Source organism: Erythrolamprus reginae, chromosome 1 (genome assembly GCF_031021105.1).
Source record: "Erythrolamprus reginae isolate rEryReg1 chromosome 1, rEryReg1.hap1, whole genome shotgun sequence".
Classification (NCBI taxonomy): domain Eukaryota; kingdom Metazoa; phylum Chordata; class Lepidosauria; order Squamata; family Dipsadidae; genus Erythrolamprus; species Erythrolamprus reginae.
The window spans coordinates 68,301,329-68,327,910 of NC_091950.1; the positions used below are offsets into that span (position 1 = coordinate 68,301,329).

Genomic DNA, 26,582 nt, shown 5'->3' on the forward strand with positions numbered 1-26,582 from the left:
GAAAGGGGCAGGCCGGGAGGGTGGTGGGGCGGGGGGGGAATCTCTGGTGGCTCTCCCAGCTTGAGGCCGGGGAAAGGGGCGTACGCGCTTGCGCAGAGCCGCGGCGCTGGTGCATTGGCGGCGGCGGTGGCAATAATAGCAGGAAGAGCCGCTCGCCATCCTCGCGTGAGGGGGCCGCGATCCTCGGTCCCCTTTCTTTAGCTCCCCGGGAAGCGGCAGCGGGGCAGCCATGTCTCTGAACCAATACGAGAGGCATTACAACTCCATCAACTCCGATTTCGGGAGCGAGTCGTCCAGTAGGAGCAGCCCCCGTCCCGGTTCGGGCTTGGGGGGCGAGCAGGAGGAATTGCATTATGCCCCTATACGGGTTTTGGGTCGGGGGGCGTTCGGCGAAGCCACCCTTTACCGCCGCACTGAGGTACGTCGTTGCCCTCGTAGGACTCTTCTTTTTTCTCCCTTGCCTAAATCGAGGCCCCGAATTTCCCTCTAATCCGTCCCTCGCTTGTTTTCTTTTTATTTGCCTCTTCGCTCGACTTAAAAATTCCTCATTTCTTTGAGGTGGTGGTGGAGCATTATCTTACACTTTGGAAGTTTCAATTTTGGTGGGAGGAGGGGTTGAACATTTTATATATATATATGTCACATATATGTATATATATGTACATATGTCACATTTTGACACAAATATATATATATATATAATATTAACATATATTATATATATATATATATAATCTATATATATAGTAATATTATATAATACAGTAAACTGTATTATTCTTTATTGGCCAAGTGTGATTGGACATACAAGGAATTGTTTTTTTGGTGCACAGGCTCTCAGTGTAGGTAAAAGAAAATATACATATGTATGGTATGTATGTATGTACAAAAAGATATTCATAAAATTGAACGGGTCCAAAGACAGGCTGCAAAAATGGTGGGAGGTCTTAAGCATAAAACTTATCAGGAAGGACTGAATTTAAACATGCCTGGGATAAACATATATCCATCCTAAGATAAAATACAGGAAATAGTATTAGGCCGTGTTTAGAGGGACCATGAGGTCTTTTCCTGATGTCTTTTCCTGCCGTCAATCTATGTTTCTATGTATGTTTGTTAGATTGATTTTTTGGGTTTTTATGATGGGTTCGTTATGCTTATAATGGGCTTTTAATTTACTGTTGATGTTTGACTTTTTTATTATTGTAATTTATTATTGCATCCTGGACACAAACTGTTTCAACTCCTACCCTCAAAACGTTGCTGCAGAGCACTGCACACCAAGACAACTAGACACAAGAACAGTTTCCCCCCGAACGCCATCACTCTACTAAATAAATAATTCCCTCAACACTGTCAAACTTTTTACTAAGTCTGCACTTCTATTTCTACTAGTTTTTTCTCATCATTCCTATCACCCATTTCCTCCCACTTAGGATGGTATGACTGTAACTTGTTGCTTGTATCCTAAGAATGATGAGGAAAAAACTAGCAGTAATAGTGCAAGATTAGTAAATAGTTTGACAATGTTGAGGGAATTATTTGTTTAGCAGAGTGATGGTGTTTGAGAAAAAGTTGTTCTTGTGTCTAGTTGTCTTGGTGTGCAGTTTTGAGGACAGGAGAATAGAATAGTGACGTTTTGAGGATAGGAGTTGAAACCGTTTATGTCCAGGATGTGAGGGGTCAGTAAATATTTTCACTGCCCTCTTTTTGATTCTTGCAGTATACAGGTCCTCAATGGAAGGCAGGTTGGCAGCAATTGTTTTTTCTGCAGTTCTGATTATCCTCTGAAGTTTGTGCCGGTCTTGTTGGGTCGCAGAACCAAACCAGACAGTTATAGAGGTGCAGATGACAGACTCAATTATTATTATGCTTGAAATCTATGCAGGAAGATCTTTTTTTTTTTTTCTGTTTTTTTTATTATTTTTCTCCACTTTCTCACATACAAATTAACATGTACAGTATATACCTTCCAGTATTACAAACAACATACATAGTTACATAGATAATTTCTTTTGTGGCTCCAGTTCCCTCAGTTTTTCAAAAATGATACATTTTAAGTATTAGTTTTAAGTATTACAAAACGCCTGAAGAATTTCAACAAAGTGGTAGAATGACTATTTACAATAATAAGTGCAATCCATTATTATTAGTAAGTTGGGTATAAAGAGATGCATGCGACACAAATCTGTACTAACACACACAAAAATGGGATTTCAGCTGCTGGCAACTGTATAGAAAAGGATTTCAACAGAAAATCATCCCTCAATTGCTGCAAAAGGCACACATTCCAAGTTCAAATTGCAAAAGGGGGGGTGGTGTCAATTTTATAGTGTTTGCTGTTCAAACCTAAAGCTTGACCACATTTGGAATCCTTGTATATTGTAAAGCCGGAGGGCAACAGAATAATTAGGAGACTGAAGCCACTCCCTTTTGCAATACAAATGCTTGATATTTTTTAACTTAGAAAATAGGAAAATATAAACATGACAAACAGTGCAAAGTTGAAGTATAGAGAAACTCTTCCATTTCAAAAATTAATAATTCACCGATTCTATACTTATTGCATTAAGAGTTGGGATATCCACAACAGATAAAAGGAAGCACTTCTTAAGGTTACTTATATTAACCTATAGCCCATAGCTTAAATACATAGTTTATAGCTAAACTTTAGTGTTTGATTATGTGCCATCAAGTCAACATCAACTCTGAGATCATATAGATTTTTTTCCATGACAATTTGTCTCTAACTTGGTCCTTCAGGTCTTCACCCATTGGCAGCAGTTCTGGACCCATTGCTACTATTACTTAGTCAATCAACGTTGCTTCTAGTCTTCATCTTCTTTTTCTGTTGACTTATTTTAGGATTAGGACCTTCTCCAGGGAGCTTGGTCTTCACATCATATGTCTGAAGTAGGATAACTTGAGCATGGTCATTTGTTCTTCTAGTGAGAATTTGGGTTGATTTCAATAAATGATCCACTTATTTGTTTCCTGTGGCTATCCCTGGGATTTTTAGGAGTCTACTCCAAAGTTCAAAAATATCAATGCTCTTCCTTGTCCTGCTTCTTTGAAGTCCAATTTTCACTTCCATGGAATGTCACAGGGAATACATAATTTGAAGTGGCGATTACTAATTAGGCAAATTCATATAAGATAAAACTATCAGTAGATAGTGATGGCTTTATGTTGAAGGCAGTAGTTGGAAATAATTTATAGATTATACAGCAATGGGTATTGGTGGTTATATTGTCCTTTGGTCTGATCTGGTAGAACTCTACTGGCTATTCCACAATATGTATCCCATTATCTTATACTGCAAACATTTCTGTCTGCTTTTCTTTTATTTGTTTGATCATACACTATATGCTGTTTGGGATGCATAAATAAAGTCTAGATTCCCTCAAACCAAGGAATATGCATTCTCATATAAAAGTTGTATCACATGACACTTCATAACTATGCAGATAATGTAGCAGAGATCACTCTTGATTGCAACAGAAGAAACAAAACTCAGTGAAATATTTTGACAATTCATGTATGTTTATTACTTATTAATTAGATTTCTATGCCTCCCCTCTCCGAGGACTTATTATGTCAGTTATAATATTAAAATTGGAATGGGTTTAGGATGCTTTTGCATATAAGGCTTCCAAAATTTTAGCTGGATTAACTTCCTTTGAAGTTGGTGTGACTGAATTGATATTCAGTGATAAAGGGCAAAAATAACATCTCGCTCCATGGAGTTGGAATTATGGAAATGATATTTTTATTCCAGTTGAAAGTAGTTGCTGCATGAGGAATTCAGATAATGGAGAAATAAATTTTGCTCTTAAGCTGTGTTGCCTGGCTAAATTGTTTCCCAAACAGCCATTTAGTCTAGGAAAGAAAGATCATTACTAGCATAATCTTTTTATTTTATTTATTTATTTATTTATTATTTAACTTTGTTTTTAGAAAACTAAAGAAGTGGGCATTTTAAAAAAAATATTTAAATGGAAGATGTAGAAAAGTTGCTTCCTTTCCAGCTGTTTCCTTTCCCTGGCAAAAAAAAAATAACAGTATAGAAGGAAAAAAACCCTGTAGTGCTGCATTACATTTTAGCAAAGTCAAGGGCTAAACTACAAAGCAAACACAGCATTTAAGCAAGGCATTTTAAATAAGATTATTAAAGAATCCACGTGATAGAGGCAGATCAATTTATAAATTCTGATCTGAGTAAAGAGAGTGAAATCTGATAAATTTGGGCTATATGGATTTGTCTACCAAGATATTCTCTTTGGTTTTCTGAGAAAAAAGATGCGAGATATAATCAGTTACTTAAATATGTGTGAAGGCGGAAATATTTTTTACAGTGTGGGATTTCAACTCAAACCGTTCAAGCAGGTCTTTGGTTTCTATCATAACGCAGCTACAGTCTATTAATTATTTAACATCATTAACAATTGTATTTTCTAAGAGTGGATAATTTTTGAATGCCACATCTAAAATAATTTTTAATTGTTCATTAAAGACAAGATAAAAATTCTTAACATAGCTTCAGTGGTTACCAGAATTAATAAAATAACTGAATAAAATGACATAGAATCTTATCACAAGAATTTGATATTGGTACCAAATAGCAATACAGTATACCTAATCAAACAGATTTTTCTTACTGTTTAAAGCTGAGGTTGGAGTAACAGGTAACTCCTATTCACTAGCCATCTTGTTTTGAACTATAGATTATATGCCTGAAAAGCTGACAATATTCAATTATTACTGAAAAGGGAAAAATGTTAAGTTCTTGGAATCAGAAATAAGGAATGAGCATTTCAATCCCATATTTAATATTTGGATGACTGAAGAAATAAATGTTACTTTTAAGATGTTTGTAAATTATCTGGAGTATACTTTTAATCAAGCAGGCCTTTTAAATTGCAGGACGATTCACTCGTAGTATGGAAAGAAGTGGATCTTACCAGATTGTCAGAAAAAGAACGGCGTGATGCTTTGAATGAGATCGTTATTCTTGCTCTGTTGCAACATGATAATATAATTGCTTATTACAATCATTTCATGGATAATACCACTTTGCTGATTGAACTGGAGTACTGTAATGGTGAGAATAATGTCTTGTAAAGAGCAAAGTTATCGTCTATCTTGAATTCTGCAAGGAGAGGTGGAACAGAGAGAATCTGTGCTTTGTTTATAAATATTAGCTACAGATTGACAAATGCAAACCAAATTTACCTTGTAGGACTGCCATTTATGTTTCAGGGATATACTGTATATACTCTGGTTACTGAATAAGAGACATTTAGAATCAGAACTACCTAAAAGAAAGTTGTGGTACTAAATATAAAACCAATTTGAGGAAATTTGCAGAATAGAGTAAAGAAAATTAAAAATACAATGGCAAATAATCTTTATTTTTAGCCATACATGATACTCCTTTCTCCTGTATTAAATATTTTGGATTACATTTTTCCTTCGTTGCAAAACTCTGTAGTTTTATTTTCTAATTAATTTTGCAGATTATTAGCATCAGAGGAATCATTTATGTATTTAAAGTTAAATTTCATTATTTTCCCAAGTTTATTGAACTTTGTATATCATATTTTGAGGTTTGGATTAAGGTGGAAACAGCAGCAAAGAAAAGAACAGAAATGAGAATCCTTTTTTCCATAGAAAAAAATCGGAAAACATTAACATTCCCTGGGGGATTTTTAATACACAGAGAGATAATGTGTAAAATTTATAACTTAGTATTTTTCTTTCTTACTTAACAGGTGGAAATCTCTATGATAAGATCCTACGACAAAAAGACACATTGTTTGAAGAAGAGGTAATGAACGTGTTAGGAGACAAAGGGCAGTCTGATTCTCTTTTACTCACTTGATCGGCCTTTAATTTGGTTTTAAAATAGTCTTCCTCAACTTCAACAAGGCATGTGGAACCACAGATGTCATAATTTCCAGACAGAATAAGAATTATGGAAACTATAGTCCAATACTTTCAGAAGGGTTCAACCCTGCAGGGAGCAAATAATCTCTACAATAAAAAAAGTTAAAATAGCCCAGACACCATCAAATTATCACAGTTTATGAGTTTTGTGAATACTGATGTCTTGTGTTTACTTGTGTAGAAATTTGAATTCATAGGAGTTTTGGGGAAAAGTTTTTTTCATATTGAGGTCTTGTGAGATTTGATAATATCAGGGATTTAAAAAAATAATTTAGGGATTCTCCAAATGCCATGAAGAGGCTTGTTAGTATATTACGTAGGCATTGTTGTGTCACTCTTCAGCAACTTCTGTAGCGTTAGCAAGTTATGTAGTGAAATGGAAAACTCCAATTTGATTATATGGAGGGCACCTTGCCTATGCTATTGCCTTGCACTGAGACCTGTAGGAAAGTATATGTAACAAGAATATTTGTATTATGTACATTTTATATATTTGTATATATATTTATGTATAGATTCTACATTTGGTATGGCTTCCTAAGGGATTTATGCATCTGATTTATCTTAGAATACTTTTCTTCTACATTTCATATTTAAAAGAATGGAACAATATTTTTAGCACTTCTAAAATTAATTGCTAAGCAGAAAGATTCATGTGTTTGTTTTTATATATATAATTGTTCGGCTATTATTATATCAACTTAAAATGTGTTTACATATATGGTGAGTTCTCTGTGTCCAATGAGGCGTATTTTATCTTCCAAATTTTTTTTTTAATTGCAACTTTAGCACTTTAAAGCCATCTTATTTTTAAAAGGCAATTTTATTAAAATAAGATGTTCTTGGTCTTCATGATAAAGACCCAGATTATATTCAATGGTTGTCCAATATTTCACATATCTGTAAAAGGGAGACAATGAGAGAATACAGATATTTTGTTTAAAGAAATGTTTAAAATATAGAGTGGTGGTATAATGGCTGAAACTTCAAATGAAGGGGTGTAAAGACCACCATGAATTTCTTTTACAACAGCTGGAAACCTCAGTTCATACTCTTAGTTATTTTTGTTATTAAGTTATACATTTCTTTAGCATCCATCATCCCATTTGAAAACTACCTACTCATAATTCCAGAAAGGTAGAAAAGTGCTCAAATCCATTTTCTAAAAAAAGGTTCAATTAGAATATTTCCTGTGCTTGTCTCTAAAAAAACATATTTTTTCTCTATGTGAACTTTTGGTTTTTTGCAGATGGTAGTGTGGTACCTCTTTCAAATTGCATCAGCAGTGAGTTGCATCCACAGAGAAGGAATTCTTCACAGGTACTTTAACTTAGGTGCAAAAGAAGGCAAAAATTCTGTCTGTTGACTCTGACAAATTTCTCCTAAAGGAAAAGCAGATAAATATTACTATATAGTTGTTGTTGTTGTTGTTGTTATTATTATTATTATTACTATTATTATTATTATTAATTAGATTTGTATGCCGCCCCTGTCCGGAGACTCGGAGCGGCTCACAACAATAAAACAGTACAAATCCAATAGTTAAGGCATGTTAAAACACTTGATATAAAACACAATCGTACTACTCATACAGACCATACATAAAGCGGGAACGGCCCAGGGGAATCAATTTCCTCATGCCTGACTGCAGAGGTGGATTTTAAGAAGTTTGCGAAAGGCAAGGAGAGTGGGGACAATCCTAATCTCCGGGGCGAGTTGATTCCAGAGAGTCGAGGCCGCCACAGAGAAGGCTCTTCCCCTGGGTCCCGCCAGATGACATTGTTTCGTCGACGGGACCCGGAGAAGGCCAACTCCGGTTGATGGGATTCGTGTGGCAGAAGGCAGTCTCGTTAAATGAGAGTTCCTCAAATTGCATACAACAAAATATATGAAAGACCATATTCTGCAGCATCAAGCATTTGACAAACATTTTCATAATATTAACTGAATTACAACACATGGTTTCCATATGACATAAAACCTAATGTATATAGAGAGTTCTAATAGGTTTAAATTCTGCAGTAAAGCTCATTGGATGAATTTGGGCCAATCATCTTTGCCTAAGTATCATCACAAGGCTGATGTGAGGTTAAAATGGCTTGGGAAGAAACTGTGTGAATTACCTTGAGCTCTTTGTAGAAAAAGCATCATATAAATGAAATACATAAATATTATAACTAAAGCAAACTATTTAGATTGGCATATTATTTCCTGTTATTGTTGTTTGACATTGTATAATTTTGCTTCATATTAACTTTTTAACCACTGGACCAAAACAACATTAAACATTATTCACAATGACAAGTTATCCCATTCTGAAATTGACTTTATTTTCATTCCGATTGTCTCCTCCTTTTCTGAATTTCTTTGGTGATAATACCCTCAAGTGTTTTCTAATGTAGAAAAAAAATGAGTTTTTTGGGAATAAAAATGATACAAAGAACAAAAATTTGTTGCTAAGTGAGACATTTTTGTTAAGTTAATTTCTCCCTATTTTATGACTTTTTGTGCCACAGTTGTTAAGTGAATCTGGCTTCCACATTGACTTTGCTTGTAAGAAGGTTACAAAAGAGGATCACGTGATTATAGGGATGCTGCCACAGTCATAAGTATGAAAAATGATCATAAGTCACTTTTTTCATGCCATTGTAACTTTTAACGGTCACTAAATGAATTGTTGTAAGTCAAGAACTACCTGTGTTAACAAAGTGAATATGTTGGGGGTTTTAAAAACGTTCTGTTTCTGTTGATACCAATATTTATAGCTCAATGTTTCTTTCCTAGAGATATAAAGACCTTGAATATCTTCCTCACCAAAGCAAACCTCATAAAACTGGGGGATTATGGCCTGGCAAAAAAACTGAACTCTGAGTATTCCATGGCTGAAACTGTAAGTGGCTGCAGGACAAATGTGATTATGCCGATAATGATGATTCAGCTGTTTGGGACTTTATGCACTTCAAATAATGAAATCGACTGTTTTATTTCTTCCTTTTTCCTCTTCTGAATTATTTCTAACAAAAATATATAAATTTGCAATTCAGATATTTGAATTTTTTGAATTCACATCTAGATGTTTTTCAGTTGATTTTAAAAAATAAATACGAGGGTCGGCCAGAAAATAATCCACACATTTTTTTGCTTCAACAATTGAACAAATTGCACACAAGAAAGAATGATGTTTCTTCTACACTCCCTATTTTTCTACGTAATCTCCGTCCCGTTCTATGGCCTTCCTCAAGCGAGACAACAGGGCGCATATGCCCTGTCAGCACTGGTCATGAAGACATTTCTGCACTGTGTGAATCACCTCTAATGGCCTCACCCTCTGTGCCCAGCGACTAACTATACTTCTGTCAACTGCAGATTCTCCATAAACTGTACACAAACGTTTGTGAATGTTCCCAACAGTTTCTTTCTCCGCAGTGAGAAATTCAATGACGACACGCTGCTTGTAACGTACATCACTTACAGACGCCATTTCGAAACACTGCTACAGCTATGCTATCTGTCTGAAGAAACACAAAATTTACACAGGCACTCCTGACAATACAAATAATGTATATCTAGAGTTTTTTATTTGTACCATTACTGTAGGCTGAGAAAAAAATGTGGTGCATCACTTTTTGTGTGAGCCTTGCATATGGCTGCTCTCCTTATAAGCCTTTAAAAGGTAAAGGTTCCATTTGCACATATGTGCTAGTCATTTCTGACACTAGGGGGCAGTGCTCATCTCAGTTTCAAAGGCAAAAAGCTAGCACTGTACTGTTAAAAGTCGTCTCCGTGGTCATGTGATTGGCATGACTAAATGCCTAAGGTACACAGAACGGTGTTATCTTCCCGCCAAAGGTCCCTATTTTTTCTACTTGCATTTTTACATGCTTTCAAACTGCTAGGTTGGCAGAAGCTGGGATAAGTAATGGGAGCTCACTCCATTACATGGCAGTAGGGATTTGAACCGCTAAACCTTTTGATTGACAAGCTCAGCATCTTACCCACTTAGCCACCATGTCCCGCATAGGCCTTTAGGAAGGCATTTAAAGCCTGGCTCTTTCTCAAGGCATTTGGATCAGGATTAGCAGAGTCCCCATTGAATGAGTGATATCTAGGAGTTTTAGTCACTGTATTATTATATTAGTTGTTTTTAATGCTCTGTGCTATTTCCTCTCTATTTTGTGTTTGTTGTTGTAACTTTTGTATGCTGCTTAGAGTTACATTGTTTTAGTTGGGTGTCTAAATAAATACATACTGTATTCCCAAGACTTGGTTTGAAAGAAATAACAAACTGATGAAATGATACATGTATAGAATGTTTATGTTGGCAAATCTTTTTCTCTGTCTGTTTTTTTCAGTATAACTGTGGAATTGTTTGCTGTCTTTGTTTGACTATTTGCTTCAGTTTGCTCTCTTAAAGATTCAAACTTTATATTAAGAAAAAGTAGATGCTACAGTTATAAATAAATAAGATTCAATGATTACTTTTCTACAAATATGCTAAAGCAAGTCTGAGCATTTGGGAGGGAAAAGGATTAAAGGACAACAAATTAGAACTCAGTTGCATTGTGTCTGCTTGATATGGAATAACTGACCTAGTAACTCTTAATATTTTTGTTTTGTAGTTGGTAGGAACTCCATACTACATGTCTCCAGAGCTCTGCCAGGGAGTAAAATATAATTTCAAGTCTGACATATGGGCAGTTGGCTGTGTTGCTTTTGAACTCCTTACCTTGAAGAGAACTTTTGATGCAACAGTAAGTCACTCTGTGGAACTATTATGTATTATGCTCGGGCTTAATACTGTATCACTTTTTTTATATTATATTGTCCTATGGTGAGTGATTAAGAGAGGGTGACTCCAATTTTAGGTACCATGCGACAGTGAAAGTTCCAGGTGAACTATGAAATTCTCATTTAGAGATTCCTTTGTCTTTCTACTGTACTTCTGAAGTTGCTTGCTATCTTGCAGATAAAATTGGAACTTCTTCAGGGGCTGAGACAATTAAAAGTACAGTTTAACAGACCATCACGGCAGGAAATTTGCCCATGGCTGGCTGGGGAATTCTGGGAATTGAAATCTACACATCTTCAAAGTTGCCAAATTTGAGAAAGACTGATTTAGATTATTTTACATTTTCTTTCTTAGAACCCCTTGAACCTCTGTGTGAAGATTGTGCAAGGAAACCGGGCAATGGAGGTTGATTCCAGCATATACTCTGTGGATCTCATCCAAATGGTGCATTCCTGCCTTCATCAGGTTGGTGCATTACCTTCATTCTATGATGGGGGGGGGGGGGGTGTTGGTTTGAGAGAGAGTAGAGAAAGAGCCTTTGAAACTTTTTAACAGCTGTCAGATACTAAAAACTCCTTTATCAAGTCCGCTTGCTTTTTCTAGAGTAGAAAATTAAAATAACTAATAGTGTGGCTTTTCAGATCTATTTTCAAGGTTGAATATTTTTCCATTTTTTTTAGATTCAATGGTGTACTATTGTTTCCCATTTTCCTCTCTTTTAACTACATTTAAAAATCATATGCTATAAAGACAGAAATCAGATAATGTTTATCTTCCTTTTTTTGTTGTCCCACATTCATTGGTTCTTTTTTAACCATAAAGAAAGCAAAATATATAATTCTTTCCAGAAATAAAAATGAAATGTAACTTCCCACCCCAAAGACATATAAAAACTACTGGCTTTTAGCAATCTCCCCCATCATGATGTTTTTTTTCCCCTTTCATCTTTTAGGCCCACTATCTTCCAGTATGAAAATTATGAAGTAGCCCAGAATCAAGGTTGACCTTGAAAAACCTTTATTTTAAATGGGAGGAAAATGTATTTTTAAAAAATTCAGAAGATATTAAAAAATGAATAAAGTAAGACTTAAGTTTAACTTCACACACAGAAGTTCAATTTCAGTTTAAAGATGTCCTCTTTTTTATTTTCAGCTTTCAGCTTTTGAACAGGAGTCTGTCTCTGAATTCCTCAAATATTATGAGCTGAGTTGAGTCTGAGGGGCTGGATTTTCTTCGCAGATTAGTTGTACAGTGAGACACAATAGTCTGTTTTTTTCCTATAGAGATCTACTTTCATTTTCTGAGTCAAATTTCCATGGTAAAACAGCAAAAGGAAAATTGCTACAGTAAATTAGCAAAGCCATTCTATTGTATATTTTCTGGCAGATAAGTCAAATCCTGAGGTTATTTCTCCCCACACATGCTGACAAACCTAGCCCCCAGTTTCAGTTTCAGTTTCAGTTTAATCAGATTTGTATGCCGCCCCTCTCCGCAGACTCGGGGCGGCTCACAGCAACAGCAATACAAGACAAATCCAATATTAAATTAATTTTAAGAACACCACAAGTTAAAAACCAGTCATACACACTAGCATACCATACATAAATTTTATAAGCCTAGGGGGAAGGAACATGTCAATTCCCCCATGCCTGACGACAGAGGTGGGTTTTAAGGAGCTTACGAAAGGCTAGGAGGGTGGGGCCAACTCTGATATCTGGGGGGAGTTGATTCCAAAGGGTCGGGGCCGCCACAGAGAAGGCTCTTCCCCTGGGTCCCGCCAAACGACATTGTTTAGTTGACGGGACCCGGAGAAGGCCAACTCTGTGGGACCTAACTGGTCGCTGGGATTCGTGCGGCAGAAGGCAGTCCCGGAGATATTCTGGTCCGGTGCCATGAAGGGCTTTATAGGTCATAACCAACACTTTGAATTGTGACCGGAAACTGATCGGCAACCAATGCAGACTGCGGAGTGTTGGTGTGACATGGGCAAATTTAGGAAAGCCCATGATAGCTCTCGCAGCTGCATTCTGCACGATCTGAAGTTTCCGAACACTTTTCAAAGGTAGCCCCATGTAGAGAGCGTTACAGTAGTCGAGCCTCGAGGTGATGAGGGCATGAGTGACTGTGAGCAGTGACTCCTGGTCCAAATAGGGCCGCAACTGGTGCACCAGGCGAACCTGGGCAAACGCCCCCCTCGCCACAGCTGAAAGATGTTTCTCTAATGTGAGCTGTGGATCGAGGAGGACGCCCAAGTTGCGGACCCTCTCTGAGGGGGTTAGTGACTCCCCCCCCAGGGTGATGGATGGACAGATGGAATTGTCCTTGGGAGGCAAAACCCACAGCCACTCCGTCTTATCCGGGTTGAGTTTGAGTCTGTTGACACCCATCCAGACCCCAACAGCCTCCAAGCACCGGCACATCACTTCCACTGCTTCGCCGACTGGACAAGGGGTGGAGATGTAAAGCTGGGTATCATCTGCATACTGATGATACCTCACCCCATGCCCTTGGATGATCTCACCCAGCGGTTTCATGTAGATATTAAATAGTAGGGGGGAGAGGACCGACCCCTGAGGCACCCCACAAGGGAGTAACCTAGAGGTCGACCTCTGACCCCCCACTAACACCGACTGCGACCGGCCAGAGAGGTAGGAAGAGAACCACTGAAGGACAGTGCCTCCCACTCCCAGCCCCTCCAGCCGGTGCAGAAGGATACCATGGTCGATGGTATCGAAAGCCGCTGAGAGGTCAAGAAGCACCAGGACAGAGGATAAACCCCTGTCCCGGGCCCGCCAGAGATCATCCATCAGCGCGACCAAAGCAGTTTCCGTGCTGTAGCCGGGCCTGAATCCTGACTGCTGAGGACCTAGATAATCGGCTTCTTCCAAGGACCGCTGGAGCGCCACCACCTTCTCAACAACCTTCCCCATAAAGGGAAGGTTGGAGACTGGTCGATAGTTGTTGAGAATGGCATTGGTGTTAACTTTGAAGTCAGTATGAGGCCTTGCTATTCTTGGCAAATTGGGTTGGCCCAAAAATATTTTGGAGGAATGGGTTGGAAGGGATTGGAGAAAATGTAGAAGTTATATTTTATTTATTTTGTTTGTCAAACATGTAAAAGATAGGAGGTATATGTATAAATATAAACATATACAAAGTAAGTACACCATTTGTACTTTCGGGGCCTTCTCCGGGTCCCGTCAACTAAACAATGTCGTTTGGCGGGGCCCAGGGGAAGAGCCTTCTCTGTGGCGGCCCCGACCCTCTGGAACCAACTCCCCCCAGAGATTAGAATAGCCCCCACCCTCCTTGCCTTTTGTAAGCTCCTTAAAACCCACTTCTGCCGTCAGGCACGGGGGAACTGAGATATTCTTTCCCCCTAGGCTTCTACAATTTATGCATGGTATGTCTGTATGTATGATTGGTTTTATAACAAGGGTTTTTAGCTGTTTTAATATTGGATTGTCACATTTATTTATTTATTATTTATTATTTGGATTTGTATGCCGCCCCTCTCCGAAGACTCGGGGCGGCTCACAACAAGTGAAACAAATCATAATAATCCAATTAATTAAAATATTTAAAGATTTTTAAAAAACCCATATACTAACAGACACACACACAAGCATACCATGTATAAATTAAACGTGCCCAGGGGGAGATGTTTAATTTCCCCATGCCTGACGGCAAAGGTGGGTTTTAAGGAGTTTACGGAAGGCAGGAAGAGTAGGGGCAGTTCTAATCTCCGGGGGGAGTTGGTTCCAGAGAGCCGGTGCCACCACAGAGAAGGCTCTTCCCCTGGGGCCCGCCAACCGACATTGCTTAGTTGATGGGACCCGGAGAAGGCCCACTCTGTGGGACCTAATCGGTCGCTGGGATTCGTGCGGCAGGAGGCGGTCTCGGAGATATTCTGGTCCGATGCCATGAAGGGCTTTAAAGGTCATAACCAACACTTTGAATTGTGACCGGAAATTGATCGGCAGCCAATGCAGACTGCGGAGTGATGGTGAAACATGGGCATACCTAGGTAAGCCCATGACTGCTCTCGCAGCTGCATTCTGCACGATCTGAAGTTTCCGAACACTTTTCAAAGGTAGCCCCATGTAGAGAGCTGTTTTTATCACTGTTGTTAGCCGCCACATGTCTATGGAGAGGGGCGGCATACAAATCCAATAAACAAACAAACAAACAAAAAAATGAGGACAATAAGACAGGAATGGTAGGCACCAGGGTGCACTTATGCATGCCTTTTACACACCACTTAGGAATGGGATAAGGTTGACAATCTGAGTTTCAAGTTTTTGGAGTTTGGGGATGAAACCACAGAGTCAGGTAGAGCAGTTCAGGCATTGATCACTCTGTTATTCAAGTTGTGTTTTCTGCAATTGAGATTGGAGCGGTTTACATTAAGTTTATATGCTTGTGTATTGTTGCGGTTGAAGCTGAAGTAGTCATTGACGGGTAGGACATTGTTGCAGAAAGTTTTATGAACTACGCTTAGGTAATACCGAAGGTGATGTAGTTTTAAATTGTTTAAGCCCAAAATTTCAATTCTGGTGGAATAAGGTATTTTGTTGCAAGCAGAAGAATGGAGGACTCTTTTTGTGAAATGAGACAGTCCAGAAATATTATATTAATGTCTGATACGAAGTCCGGGTTCCAGACAGGTGAGCTGTATTTGAGAAGTGATCTGGTGAATGTTTTGTATGCTCTGGTTACCATTGTAATGTTGCCAGAGAAGACATTATGCAAAATTAGATTAACAACTCTTAGTGCCTTTTTGGCAGTGTTGTTACAGTGGACTCTTTTTCTCTCTTTTTCTCTCAGCAGAAAAGTGTGATAGCACACATTAGTTACAAATTCAGTGAGAGTAATTTTTATTTAAATACTAAAATAAAATGCTTCATTTAAACACTAAAAAGTTGCCATGCATTGTTTGGAAAACTAAGAGAAGAGCAGCAAAAGAGATATAGTTGGCTCCTTGCATCTATTCTACTTTTGAGTCATTTAGCTTCATGGTCAAATGTCCTTGGATACTGCAATAACATAAGCACTGTTAACCTATCTGAGCTCATTTTATGGCCCTTTTGATTTGCTGCGTTTGGGGAAATGAAAAGAAACCAAAATATGTAACTTGTTCATTGCCTTAGACTTAAAAATTTGAAAAATGATCCCTCTCCTTAGGGAGTGATCTGTCACTCACCTCTTTTAGGATCCAGAGAAGAGGCCTACTGCTGATGAGCTACTTGAGAGTCCATTTATCAAGAAGCACAGGAGGTAAATATTAAACAGATTGTATGTGGATGTTTGGAGTACATCTTAGAAGATATCATACAACCTTGTACTGCCTGATCATACTGGCGCTTCATGTGCACTTAGAGCTAACTGCTTTTTAAAAGATTACATGACAATCTTAAGTTTTTCGCAGCACTGAGTTAAAAATAATAATATTGAAAACAGATTATTTAACTTGGAAACTGAGCTATACATAGGGTTATACAAATTCTTTCAGTTTTACTTGGCTTTATCCCAAGCTTCTAAAATACACTAAAATAGTGTAAAAATATATTTATAGAGGCTAGATTAAGCTATGTGTGTTATGGATATTGTGCATTTCAAGCATTGAGTAACAGTGCTTATTATGTAGAAACTTCAATATTTACTACAGACAGACACTGTCTGTAGCTTGCAGTACAATTTTATGAAAGGGTTATTTGCAGTATCATTAAATCATATAATGATTCTTGTTGAAAAAGCTGTAATGATGCACCATTCTGTTTATTTTTCCTGGCAGGGATATGGAGGAAAAAGTTGCACTTCTTAATGGCCCAAACAAACGGCCAAGGTAAAGGAATATGTGTTGAAGAATAGAACAGAAGAAAATAGTTGGTCTCTGCAAGTATCTTAGCATGAGCAAAAGTGTTAAAACAGCTGTGTCCTTTGGAAGGCTTCTTCCGCTGCTCCAAATACTATCCTAAGCTGTCTGTGTGTATATATGTTTATACAGTAGACGGGGGCAATCTAGATAATAAAATAGTAATTATTTGAAGAGGTCTTGCAGGGAGGGTAAGCAAAGCAGATACGTCTGCCTTCTTTCTCTCTGCCTCCTCCTTTTCAGGGCCTCTGACAAGCCAGCATCATACTTGTCCTTACCTCTCTTAGCTGTTCCCATGCTTGAATTCCATTGCTACATCTTCAGTTCAAGTGCCGCATAACTCACGCAAACAGCTGTCTTTTCCCAGGGTCTCCTTTTATTTCCTGTTACGTTTTGCCATCAAATGTTGCCATCAGGAATGGTGTAATCCAACCAGCTGTCAGCCCTATTTTCCTAGCACATTTCTATCCCTTTTGGTGCCACTAACAATGGCTTTGCATTTTCTCCATTGTCTCCCACGCTGGAATACTTATGCCCAGATGTGTGTGTGTTCTGGCTTCATGCCCAAGCCAAATATACACGCTGGAGGTCCAGGTGTTTTGGTTTGAGCACAGACCACAGGCATGTCTTTTGGTCTAAGCATAGATCACCCGCAAGTGACCATTCCTCACGGTACCTTTTGCATAACTTTTCTTGGTAGATAATTACGGTACTATAAATCAATGTTATCTTTAAGACATTTTAATTGTAAAATATGCAAGAGTTAAACTATTCTAAGTTATATTTAATTTGACTTCATTGTTAACCATACCCGTCATTTACTTTAGATTTCCACTTACTTTACATCAGTCCCTACCAGAGGTGGGTTCCTGCCAGTTCAGACTGGTTCTGTAGAACCGATAGTGGGAATTTCTCCCCGCTCCCCGAACTGGCAGTGATGGCTGACTGGACATGCCCCTGAACCATCTCTCAGCTGCACCATAGGTGGCGCCATTTTGTTTTTTGTATATGTAAATTTACATATACCGCTAAAAATGCCAATGGTTTAATTTGTCAATGTATTTGGATACCCTTCTCATACATTTATTTATGTCACTGCCTTTAAAAATTCAAAAGTTGTGTATATGTGTCTTCAAATTGATTTCTGATTTTTATTTGTCTTACAACATGCTGCTTTCTTCCACGTTTCCATGCTGTCTGTCTAGCCTATGAACCTAATGCATGCTGAAGTGTATGTGTGTGTATATATAATATATGGAAAACTCTTAGCACTTATATAAAGTGTTTTTGCATGGAATCTGGAAATTAAAATTTTCCCATCTATCTTCTCTTTAGAGGCTTAGAAAAGCAGCTCATGGTAAACAGTGTATCCATACAGATCTCTTGTGATTTACAGAACAAGTACTATGAATGAAGCACCTATTGCAGTGGTGACTTCACGCACTAGTGAAGTATATGTATGGGGAGGTGGAAAGTCCACTCCTCAGAAGCTGGATGTTATTAAAAATGGCTGCAGTGCACGGCAGGTCTGTGCAGGAAACACTCACTTTGCAGTGGTAACGGTGGAGAAAGAGCTCTATACTTGGGTGGTAAGTGTCAAAAGAATTTGGGAAGGTGGGGGAGGGGGAATTCTACAAAACTCTCTTTGGCATCTGCCATCAACAAAGCGATCAAGTGCTACTAGGAATTTGCATCTTGTACTGCTAGGAAATCATGACAGTTCACATTGGACTCTCCAATCACCTGGAAGGAATTAAGTGTTTCTAGAGATTAATATTTTATTTATTTCAAGTGATTAATATGCCCCCTATTTCAGGCAGCTGTAGATGGCTTAATAAGTGTAATATTTATTAAGTCACAAACATCACTATAATCCTAAATGGTAATTCTTGTTATCTTCATTTAACATCTTAACCAAGATACAAAAGCAGACTTCTTTGAACAACTTACTTAAGGCTAAAAATTGGGGGTTAATTCAACTTCATGGGACAAGTCGTTCCATGGGGAGGGTCCTGCACTAATATCCGATACAATTACATAAGCAGAAAATACACATGTCTGGTTTCACTCCATCTATGGGTACCTAATGCCAGTACATTGGCTTTTATATTACATTTTGTGATTGAGTGTATAAAATCATTTAAATGAAACAGAAGTAAAGATTAAAAATACATAGATTGTTACTTTGTTGTGAGCCTCCCCGAGTCTGCGGAGAGGGGCGGCATACAAATCTAAATAAACATAAACATACTGGTATTCCCACATTCGGTGAGTTTGCCTACTATAAGCTAGGTTCTAACAATCAAGAGGTTTTCTCTTTCTTCACCTCCCACATCTTCCCAAAAGCAATATTCATAGGATATCTACAAACACACACACAAACACAAACACACACACACACACACATCATTATTTAGATGCTGAAGGAAAAATAGGCCACTTCATCCTGTGGAAACACAGAAGAATATAGAAGTCTTTCTGGTTCCTAGATAGTCTACATTCTTTATTTTAGTTTCTTTTCATTAACAATATTCCTTGGCTCTTGAGCCACTTTATAAAATGTATTTTTTTAAATAGAACATGCAGGGAGGCACTAAACTGCATGGCCAACTGGGACATGGAGATAAAGCTTCGTATCGGCAACCTAAGCATGTGGAAAAATTGCAGGGCAAAGCTATTCGTCAAGTATCATGTGGTGATGACTTTACAATCTGCATTACAGGTGAGAGACATAGAAAACACTGTAGCCCTTCAAATGTATCAAAAATATGGAAGAACTGAAAAAGTGTAGTAACTAAAAGAGAATATGTAATGATTAATTGGATTTCTCAGGTACTGATAAATCTGGAAGGCAGACAAATCTGCAGCTGTTGGAACTAGGGCAACTTCAAAAAACCAACTTATATTGGTTTTGTGTTCTTTGAAATGCCAGTACATTGGCTTTTATATTACATTTTGTGATTGAGTGTATAAAATCATTAAAATGAAACAGAAGCAAAGATTAAAAATACATAGATTATAAGTGGCAGCCTTTATATAATTCAAATATAGGCCAGACTGTAGTAAATTAAGCCATAGGGGATGTGGATAGATCAAAGCAATTAAATTACACTGTAGTTAAATTCTCCCTGTATTAAAGAGGAAGATAACCATTGGATTTTTAAGTTATTAATGTTATTCATGTATCCCTTGTTTTCATGCAGATGAAGGTCAAGCCTTTGCCTTTGGTTCAGATTATTATGGCTGCATTGGCATTGACAAGGCTTTTGGGTCTGAGGTGCTGGAGCCCCAGCAGATCAATTTTTTTTCCAGTAACCCAGTGGAACAGGTTTCCTGTGGAGATAATCATGTGGCAGTGCTGACACGAAATCGTGAGGTCTACACATGGGGCTGTGGAGAATATGGTAGGTTACTCTACAGGCAGTTTTTAATCTTTGGCAAAGATTAAATGACTGATAGAACTATATTTCCTTGGAGCCACTATCACAATAGACCAGATTAAATGAGGATTTCTACTTCTGGAAAGGTAGATGGTTGATGGAAAGCTTTCTTTGAATCTGAACATTATTACCTGTACTCATCGTTATTGTTTCTCCCCAAACATAGGCCGCCTGGGTTTGGATTCAGAAGAGGATCACTCCATCCCACAAAAGGTAAAACAGATTGAATTTGACTGTATTTTCTGGGTTTCTAGAATAATTCTGTCTTCTGTCATTTTCTTTCCAATTCAGCATATTAAGAACAAATGTCTATTAAGGTTCTGCAAATTATTACAGATAAGGGAAAATAATTTTTGATTGGAAGCCATGCAGAGTTAGATTGAAGATGAGCAAATTTTTTATACTTGAGATGGAAAAAATGAAACTAACTCCGGATTTTGCTAATTCGATACATTCATTGTTATAGGAATGGCTAGTACATATTAGTATGTAAAAGTAAAAAGTTGAGGTTGTAATGTTACTATTTTATTCTATTGCGTCCAAAGAGTCAGAAGTCATATTTATTTCTTTTGCCTTTTCCTTCCCCATTTTTCCCAATTTTAATTTTCTTTGTACTTTATATCATGATAATAAAATTATTTTTTTAATGGAATATGGGTGGATATATAAATGTTTTAAATTGAAAGAGAACTACATTCTGAATACATCATATTTCCATATGAGTATTTTACTTTCTGCTATATGAAACAGATAATAGATAGAATAATTATTGCTTTACATAACTAGCCAGTCACATCTGCTCTGATTATCTCCATGGTTCTACATAAAGATTTATCCTATCCTTGCTTTTCTTTTAAATTGCAAATACTAATTTGTCAAATTGATACGAGGTTTTCCTTATATATGTTCCAAGTGTTACTTGTAAAAAGTGTTTGTTCTTTTTCATTTAATACACTGTATATAAGTAGCCCTTGATTTCTGACCAGTTGCTTAACAACTGTTCATAGTTATAATGTCCCCCCCCCCAAAAAAGCTACTTAATGCCTTGTTTTCAAAGTTTTAATGGCCATATATATATATATATATATATATATATATATATATATATATATATGTTTACATTCAGCAGGCATGTGATCACATTTGGACAGTTGGTAGTCAACTCACTTTAATGGTCACTTGCTAGGTAACCTGACTGATTTTTGACTTTTCTGCCAGTTTCCATTGTTAATTTCAATTTCTGGTGAAAACACCCATTGGGGAAAATTGACTTGCTTAATGACCACACTGTTTGCTTAATGTCTGTGGCATTCATTTATTAACTGCCGCAAAAAATCTGAACCAGTCATGTGATGCCTTAACCTACAACTGCAGCAACTTATTCTAGACTCAATTATGGTTTTAAGTTGAGGATTAAGTGTATAATTGTTATATTTCAAATTATTGCAGTGGACAACGGTTTGTCTTTATTTTGTAAATCCTTATTGCATTCTGAATAGTGACATCTTGTCACTAAAGCTTTTTCTCTGTCATGTAGCAGATTGGAAGGAAAGGCTTTGATACAACTGTTGTTTTCCCACTCCAGGTGTCATGAAACTAGGATCTTCTATATAAAAAACCCGCTGAGTCTCTGTTCGTTGGGACTCTGCAGCAACCGTGTTTAGTTGTTGAGGTATCTTACATATCTCTCTTTTTAGGTAGAAATTCAAAAGACTTCCCATATTGTCTCAGTCCAGTGTAGCAGTGATGGGACCTTTCTCCTCACACAAGCTGGCAAGGTGTTGGCCTGTGGTCTGAATGAATTCAACAAGCTAGGCCTGAACCAATGCACTTCAGGGATCATTAATCATGATGTGAGTGGCCTTGTATGAAAATAGGGAAATAATGTTTTCATGATACATACTTATGAATATAGTTTTTAAAATTTATAATACATATTTGTTAACAGATTAAAAAAAACCAAAGCAGAGCAAATGAATATGGCTTACAATTTCTAGAAATAATTTGTATGTATGTTTGGAAAGCCTATACAAGAACCAATAAATACTGCTTTTCTTACAGAGTACTTGTGATATTAAGACATTCTCAAACTTTGCATGCATCGCTCTTGATTAAAGTGTGAGCATGTACAGAATCATGACACTGGTTTTATAAAATTGATGTCTTCTCATAGGCTTATCAAGAAATCCCATATGCTACGACTTTCACTTTGGCTAAGAAACTCTCTTTCTACAAGATTCGCACTATTGCCCCAGGAAAGACACATACTGCTGCCATCGACGGTAAGATCAAATTATTATCTTGTGATGTTTTACTTCTAGATAAAACTAACCTAACCTACAACTTCAGTACTTAGCAATGTCAGTTTTGGATTATTACTCACTTATATAAATGACAGCCTGGGCATCTTAAAGCTATTAAATAAACTGGGAAGTTATAGAATAAAACAAAATATTGGAAGGAGGTAATGCAAACCATCCCAGTAGCCTTGACAGCTCGCTGCACTGATGCACTAGAATTATAAAATGATAACACTTAAAGATTAGAAAGGACCTTAGAGATAATCTAGTAGCATCTAGTGGAGCATCTGTGAATGATGGCCATCTATTTTTTTTAAATACTTCTACCAAAGGAGAAACCATTACTCTCCAAGGCAATCTGCTGTATTAAACATCCTTTAGCAATATTTTCCAGATGCCAAATTAAAACTTAATTCTTTGTAATTTAAACTTTTTGTTTGCTGTCTTGTTTTCTGAATTAACACGAACAATTCAGTCCTATCTCCTACTTGGATGTTTTTCAGATACTTAAGATAGCTATTAGGCAAGTCCCCCCTTTTCCAACTAAACATACCTACTGTATATTTGACTTTTTAACTATCTACCTCTATCTGAAACATAGTAAATCTGTTATAGTAGCTCCATAAACTATTTCACACCATCACAGTCAGCAGGGGAAATTAGTTTATTGCATTGAAAATAACATCTTCAACTCTGAAATTCCTAGCAGTGGGGAATTGAATGAGATAATATAAACCTACCATTTCTGTGGTTAGGTACACCAGTTAGACAACCTGGGACCCTTTGGGTAATAGTTTCAGAGCTATTTCCTTATCTATACAAAGAAACAGAATGACTCAGGTCAATAAAGCAGTAGGACCAGGAGCAACTTACAACTTTCTGCCAGATTGACTGTGCTGATTGCTCTGTAGCAGCTGATGGTGAAACTCATTAATCCAGCCTCCAGAGGACTAGGAAGGGACGGTTTACGGAACCTCAGGGGCGGGAAGGGGAAACAGCACTAAATTAAATTAATTTACATTAACTCTACAATTACACCATTTACATGAATAAAGGAAAAAGCTGTAGTCTGATCGTTATTAGAATAATTCTCCTGGAATAAGTAAATATGTTTGTTTGTGTTCATGTGTGTGAATGCACGTGGGCCATATAGGCATTCTTTTACCAGAAAAATAGAAGTGATTGGGGATCTGTTCTTGTCTGGAAATGATCAGGGAAAGAGATAATCTGAAATTGTATGTAACATTATAAAATGGTAGAATGCCTCAGGATTCTCTTTTGTAAGATTGTCTTCTAACCTTGGAGACTTCTGACTTAATTATCCCTACACTGTCAATAGAGTAGAGCCACTTTGTCAAAATTCCAGATGGGCCTGTGTCTTGAGTATAATCAACACTAATAGAAACACATGCATGTTGGAAAAGATATGATGAAATGATACCTATTACCTATTAGAAATGCTTATCATGCTACCATGGAAAGTAAATCTATAATCTTAGAACAAATAATGAAGAATTCTAAATGATATCTTACAGCTCACAACGTATGCCTACTGTATGCCTACTTGACAGTGTTTCTCTGCTTTTTGCATTATTAGTTCCTAATGACATAATTGTTTTTATTTCAGAGCGGGGTCGTCTGCTTACTTTTGGCTCCAATAAGTGTGGACAATTGGGTGTTGGGGATTATAAGAAGCACTTAGGCATTAATTTACTAGGAGGGCCCCTTGGGGGAAAACAAGTCATCAGAGTTTCCTGCGGTGATGAGTTCACCATAGCTGCTACTGATGGTAAGTATAAGCATTGGTAGGTTGATGTGAATTTCTTTAAATCGAGTCTGTAAAGAATCAAAATGGTTTGCTTAGAGATATTTTTTTTTAAATCAAAACTGACTGGAAGGCATAAAATACATGCAATATATTTCAAGTCATAAAGTACTTTCTTGGTTTTCATATAAACAATACGTCCAAAAGAGGTAGATGAATGATCTCTGGCAGGCCCAGGACAGGGGTTTATCCTCTGTCCTGATGCTTCTTGACCTCTCAGCGGCTTTCAATACCATCGACCATGGTATCCTTTTGCACCAGCTGGAGGAGTTGGGAGTGGGAGGCACTGTTCTGCAGTGGTTCTCCTATATCTCCGGTCGGTTGCAGTCTGTGTTGGTTGGGGATCAGAGGTCGACCTCTAGGTCTCTCCCTTGTGGGGTGCCTCGGGTCAGTCCTGTCCCCCCTGCTATTTAACATCTACATGAAGCCTCTGGGTGAGATCATCCAAGGGCATGGGGTGAGGTATCATCAATATGCCAATGATACCCAGTTATACATCTTCACCCTGGAAGTGATGTGCCGGTGCCTGGAAGTTGTTAGGGTCTGGATGGGTGTCAACAGACTCAAACGCAACCCTGACAAGATGGAGTGGCTGTGGGTTTTGCCTCCTGAGGACAATCCCATCTGTCCGTCAATTACCCTGGGGGGGGGAATTATTGACCCCCTCGGAGAGAGTGCGCAACTTGGGCATCCTCCTCAACCCACAGCTAACATTAGAGCACCATCTTTCAGCTGTGGCGAGGAGGGCATTTGCACAGGTCCACCTGGAGCACCAGTTGCGAACCTATTTGGACAGGGACTCATTACTCACAGTCGCTCATGCCCTCATCACCTCAAGATTCGACTACTGCAACGCTCTCTACATGGGGCTATCTCTGAAGAGTGTTCGGAAACTTCAGATCGTGCAGAATGCAGCCGTGAGAGCAATTGTGGGGCTTCCTAGATTTGCCCACGTCTCGTCAACACTCCGCGGCCTGCACTGGTTGCCGATCAGTTTCCGGTCACAATTCAAAGTGTTGGTAATGACCTATAAAGCCCTACATGGCATCGGACCAGAATACCTTTGGGACCATCTTCTGCCACACGAATCCCAGCGGCCGGTAAGGTCCCACAGAGTTGGCCTTCTCCGGGTCCCGTCAACTAAAACTTCTCTGTGGCGGCCCCGGTCCTCTGGAATCATCTCCCCCCGGAGATTAGAACGGCCCCCACCCTCCTTGCCTTTCGTAAGTTACTCAAAACCCACCTATCTCGCCAGGCATGGGGTAATTGAGGTATCCCCTGGCTAATATGTTTTATGTATGGTATGACTGGGTTGTTTGATTATTTTAATGATATGGGTTTTAAATGTCTTTTTAAATATTGGATTTATTACATTGTTTATGTAATGTTGTGAGCCACTCCGAGTCTCCGGAGAGGGGTGGCATACAAATCTAATATATTATTATTATTATTATTATTATTATTATTATTATTATTATTAATTATTATTAGATGCAAGCATTTCATATTGACTCATCAGTACCTTCATTACAATAACACAGTTAAAATCCGCCTCAAATTGTAATGTAAGTATGGATGAGTCTACAAAATGCTTGCATCTACCTCTGTTCATCTTTTAGCTATATTGTTTAAACAATTAAAAGGGGCTAATTGTTTTAAATTTTAATATTAAGTAAAACTTCACAAATCACCATATTCCAATAGGGCTCAAAGTGTGGGTGGGTGGGTTGTTATTATATCCTTAAATAGAATTAAATATAATCATTTTGGGAATCCTTCAACCCTAGAGTGGTGTTCTTGATTTTAAGATGAGAAACTTTTTATTTTCCAGATAACCATATATTTGCATGGGGTAATGGAGGGAATGGCCGTTTAGCAATGACACCAACAGAGAGAGCTCACAGTTCTGATATTTGCACATCATGGCCTCGGCCCATTTTTGGCTCCTTGCATTATGTTCCAGATTTATCTTGCCGTGGATGGCATACCATAATAATTGTTGGTAAGTATAAAAATACTGGATTCTTAAGGTACATCATTACTTCATTTTTATCCTCTAATTGTAAAATACAACCCATTACTTGCATTCATATGTAAGACTTGGCCATAACTACGTATACATCAGATTTCCCATATTCTTTAAATCTTGAGCTGAGAAGATGTTCTTTTTTCTCTACAGAAAAAGTTATAAATTCTAAAACCATCCTTCGCTCCAGTAGCAGTGGCCTGTCCATTGGGACTGGTAAGTAATACAAAGTTATCTCTTGGAATACAAAATATTATAAGAATAATTCAGAAGAATAGCACGTATCTACATAAAAATTATCAAGTTCAATCCCTTGCATAGACAACTGAGTAAGTTGTTGCTTTGAGAGTCTCAATTCACAATTATGCAAGTCACAATTAT

General features: G+C 37.8%; 1 protein-coding gene across 1 annotated transcript in view; it reads left to right on the forward strand.

Annotated features, from left to right (window-relative positions):
* Nucleotides 1–90: 90 nt before the first annotated feature.
* Nucleotides 91–26,582, forward strand: part of NEK9 (NIMA related kinase 9) — a 32,292-nt gene continuing 5,800 nt past the window's right edge. The window contains 18 exon segments of the mRNA XM_070754643.1: nt 91–418; nt 4,924–5,101; nt 5,772–5,827; nt 7,196–7,266; nt 8,731–8,836; nt 10,566–10,697; nt 11,090–11,200; nt 15,948–16,012; nt 16,530–16,580; nt 18,007–18,199; nt 19,188–19,332; nt 19,814–20,014; nt 20,217–20,263; nt 21,748–21,903; nt 22,224–22,332; nt 23,978–24,139; nt 26,007–26,177; nt 26,355–26,417. Of these exon segments, the coding sequence (XP_070610744.1) occupies nt 230–418; nt 4,924–5,101; nt 5,772–5,827; nt 7,196–7,266; nt 8,731–8,836; nt 10,566–10,697; nt 11,090–11,200; nt 15,948–16,012; nt 16,530–16,580; nt 18,007–18,199; nt 19,188–19,332; nt 19,814–20,014; nt 20,217–20,263; nt 21,748–21,903; nt 22,224–22,332; nt 23,978–24,139; nt 26,007–26,177; nt 26,355–26,417 (2,206 nt within the window). The 5' untranslated portion in view covers nt 91–229.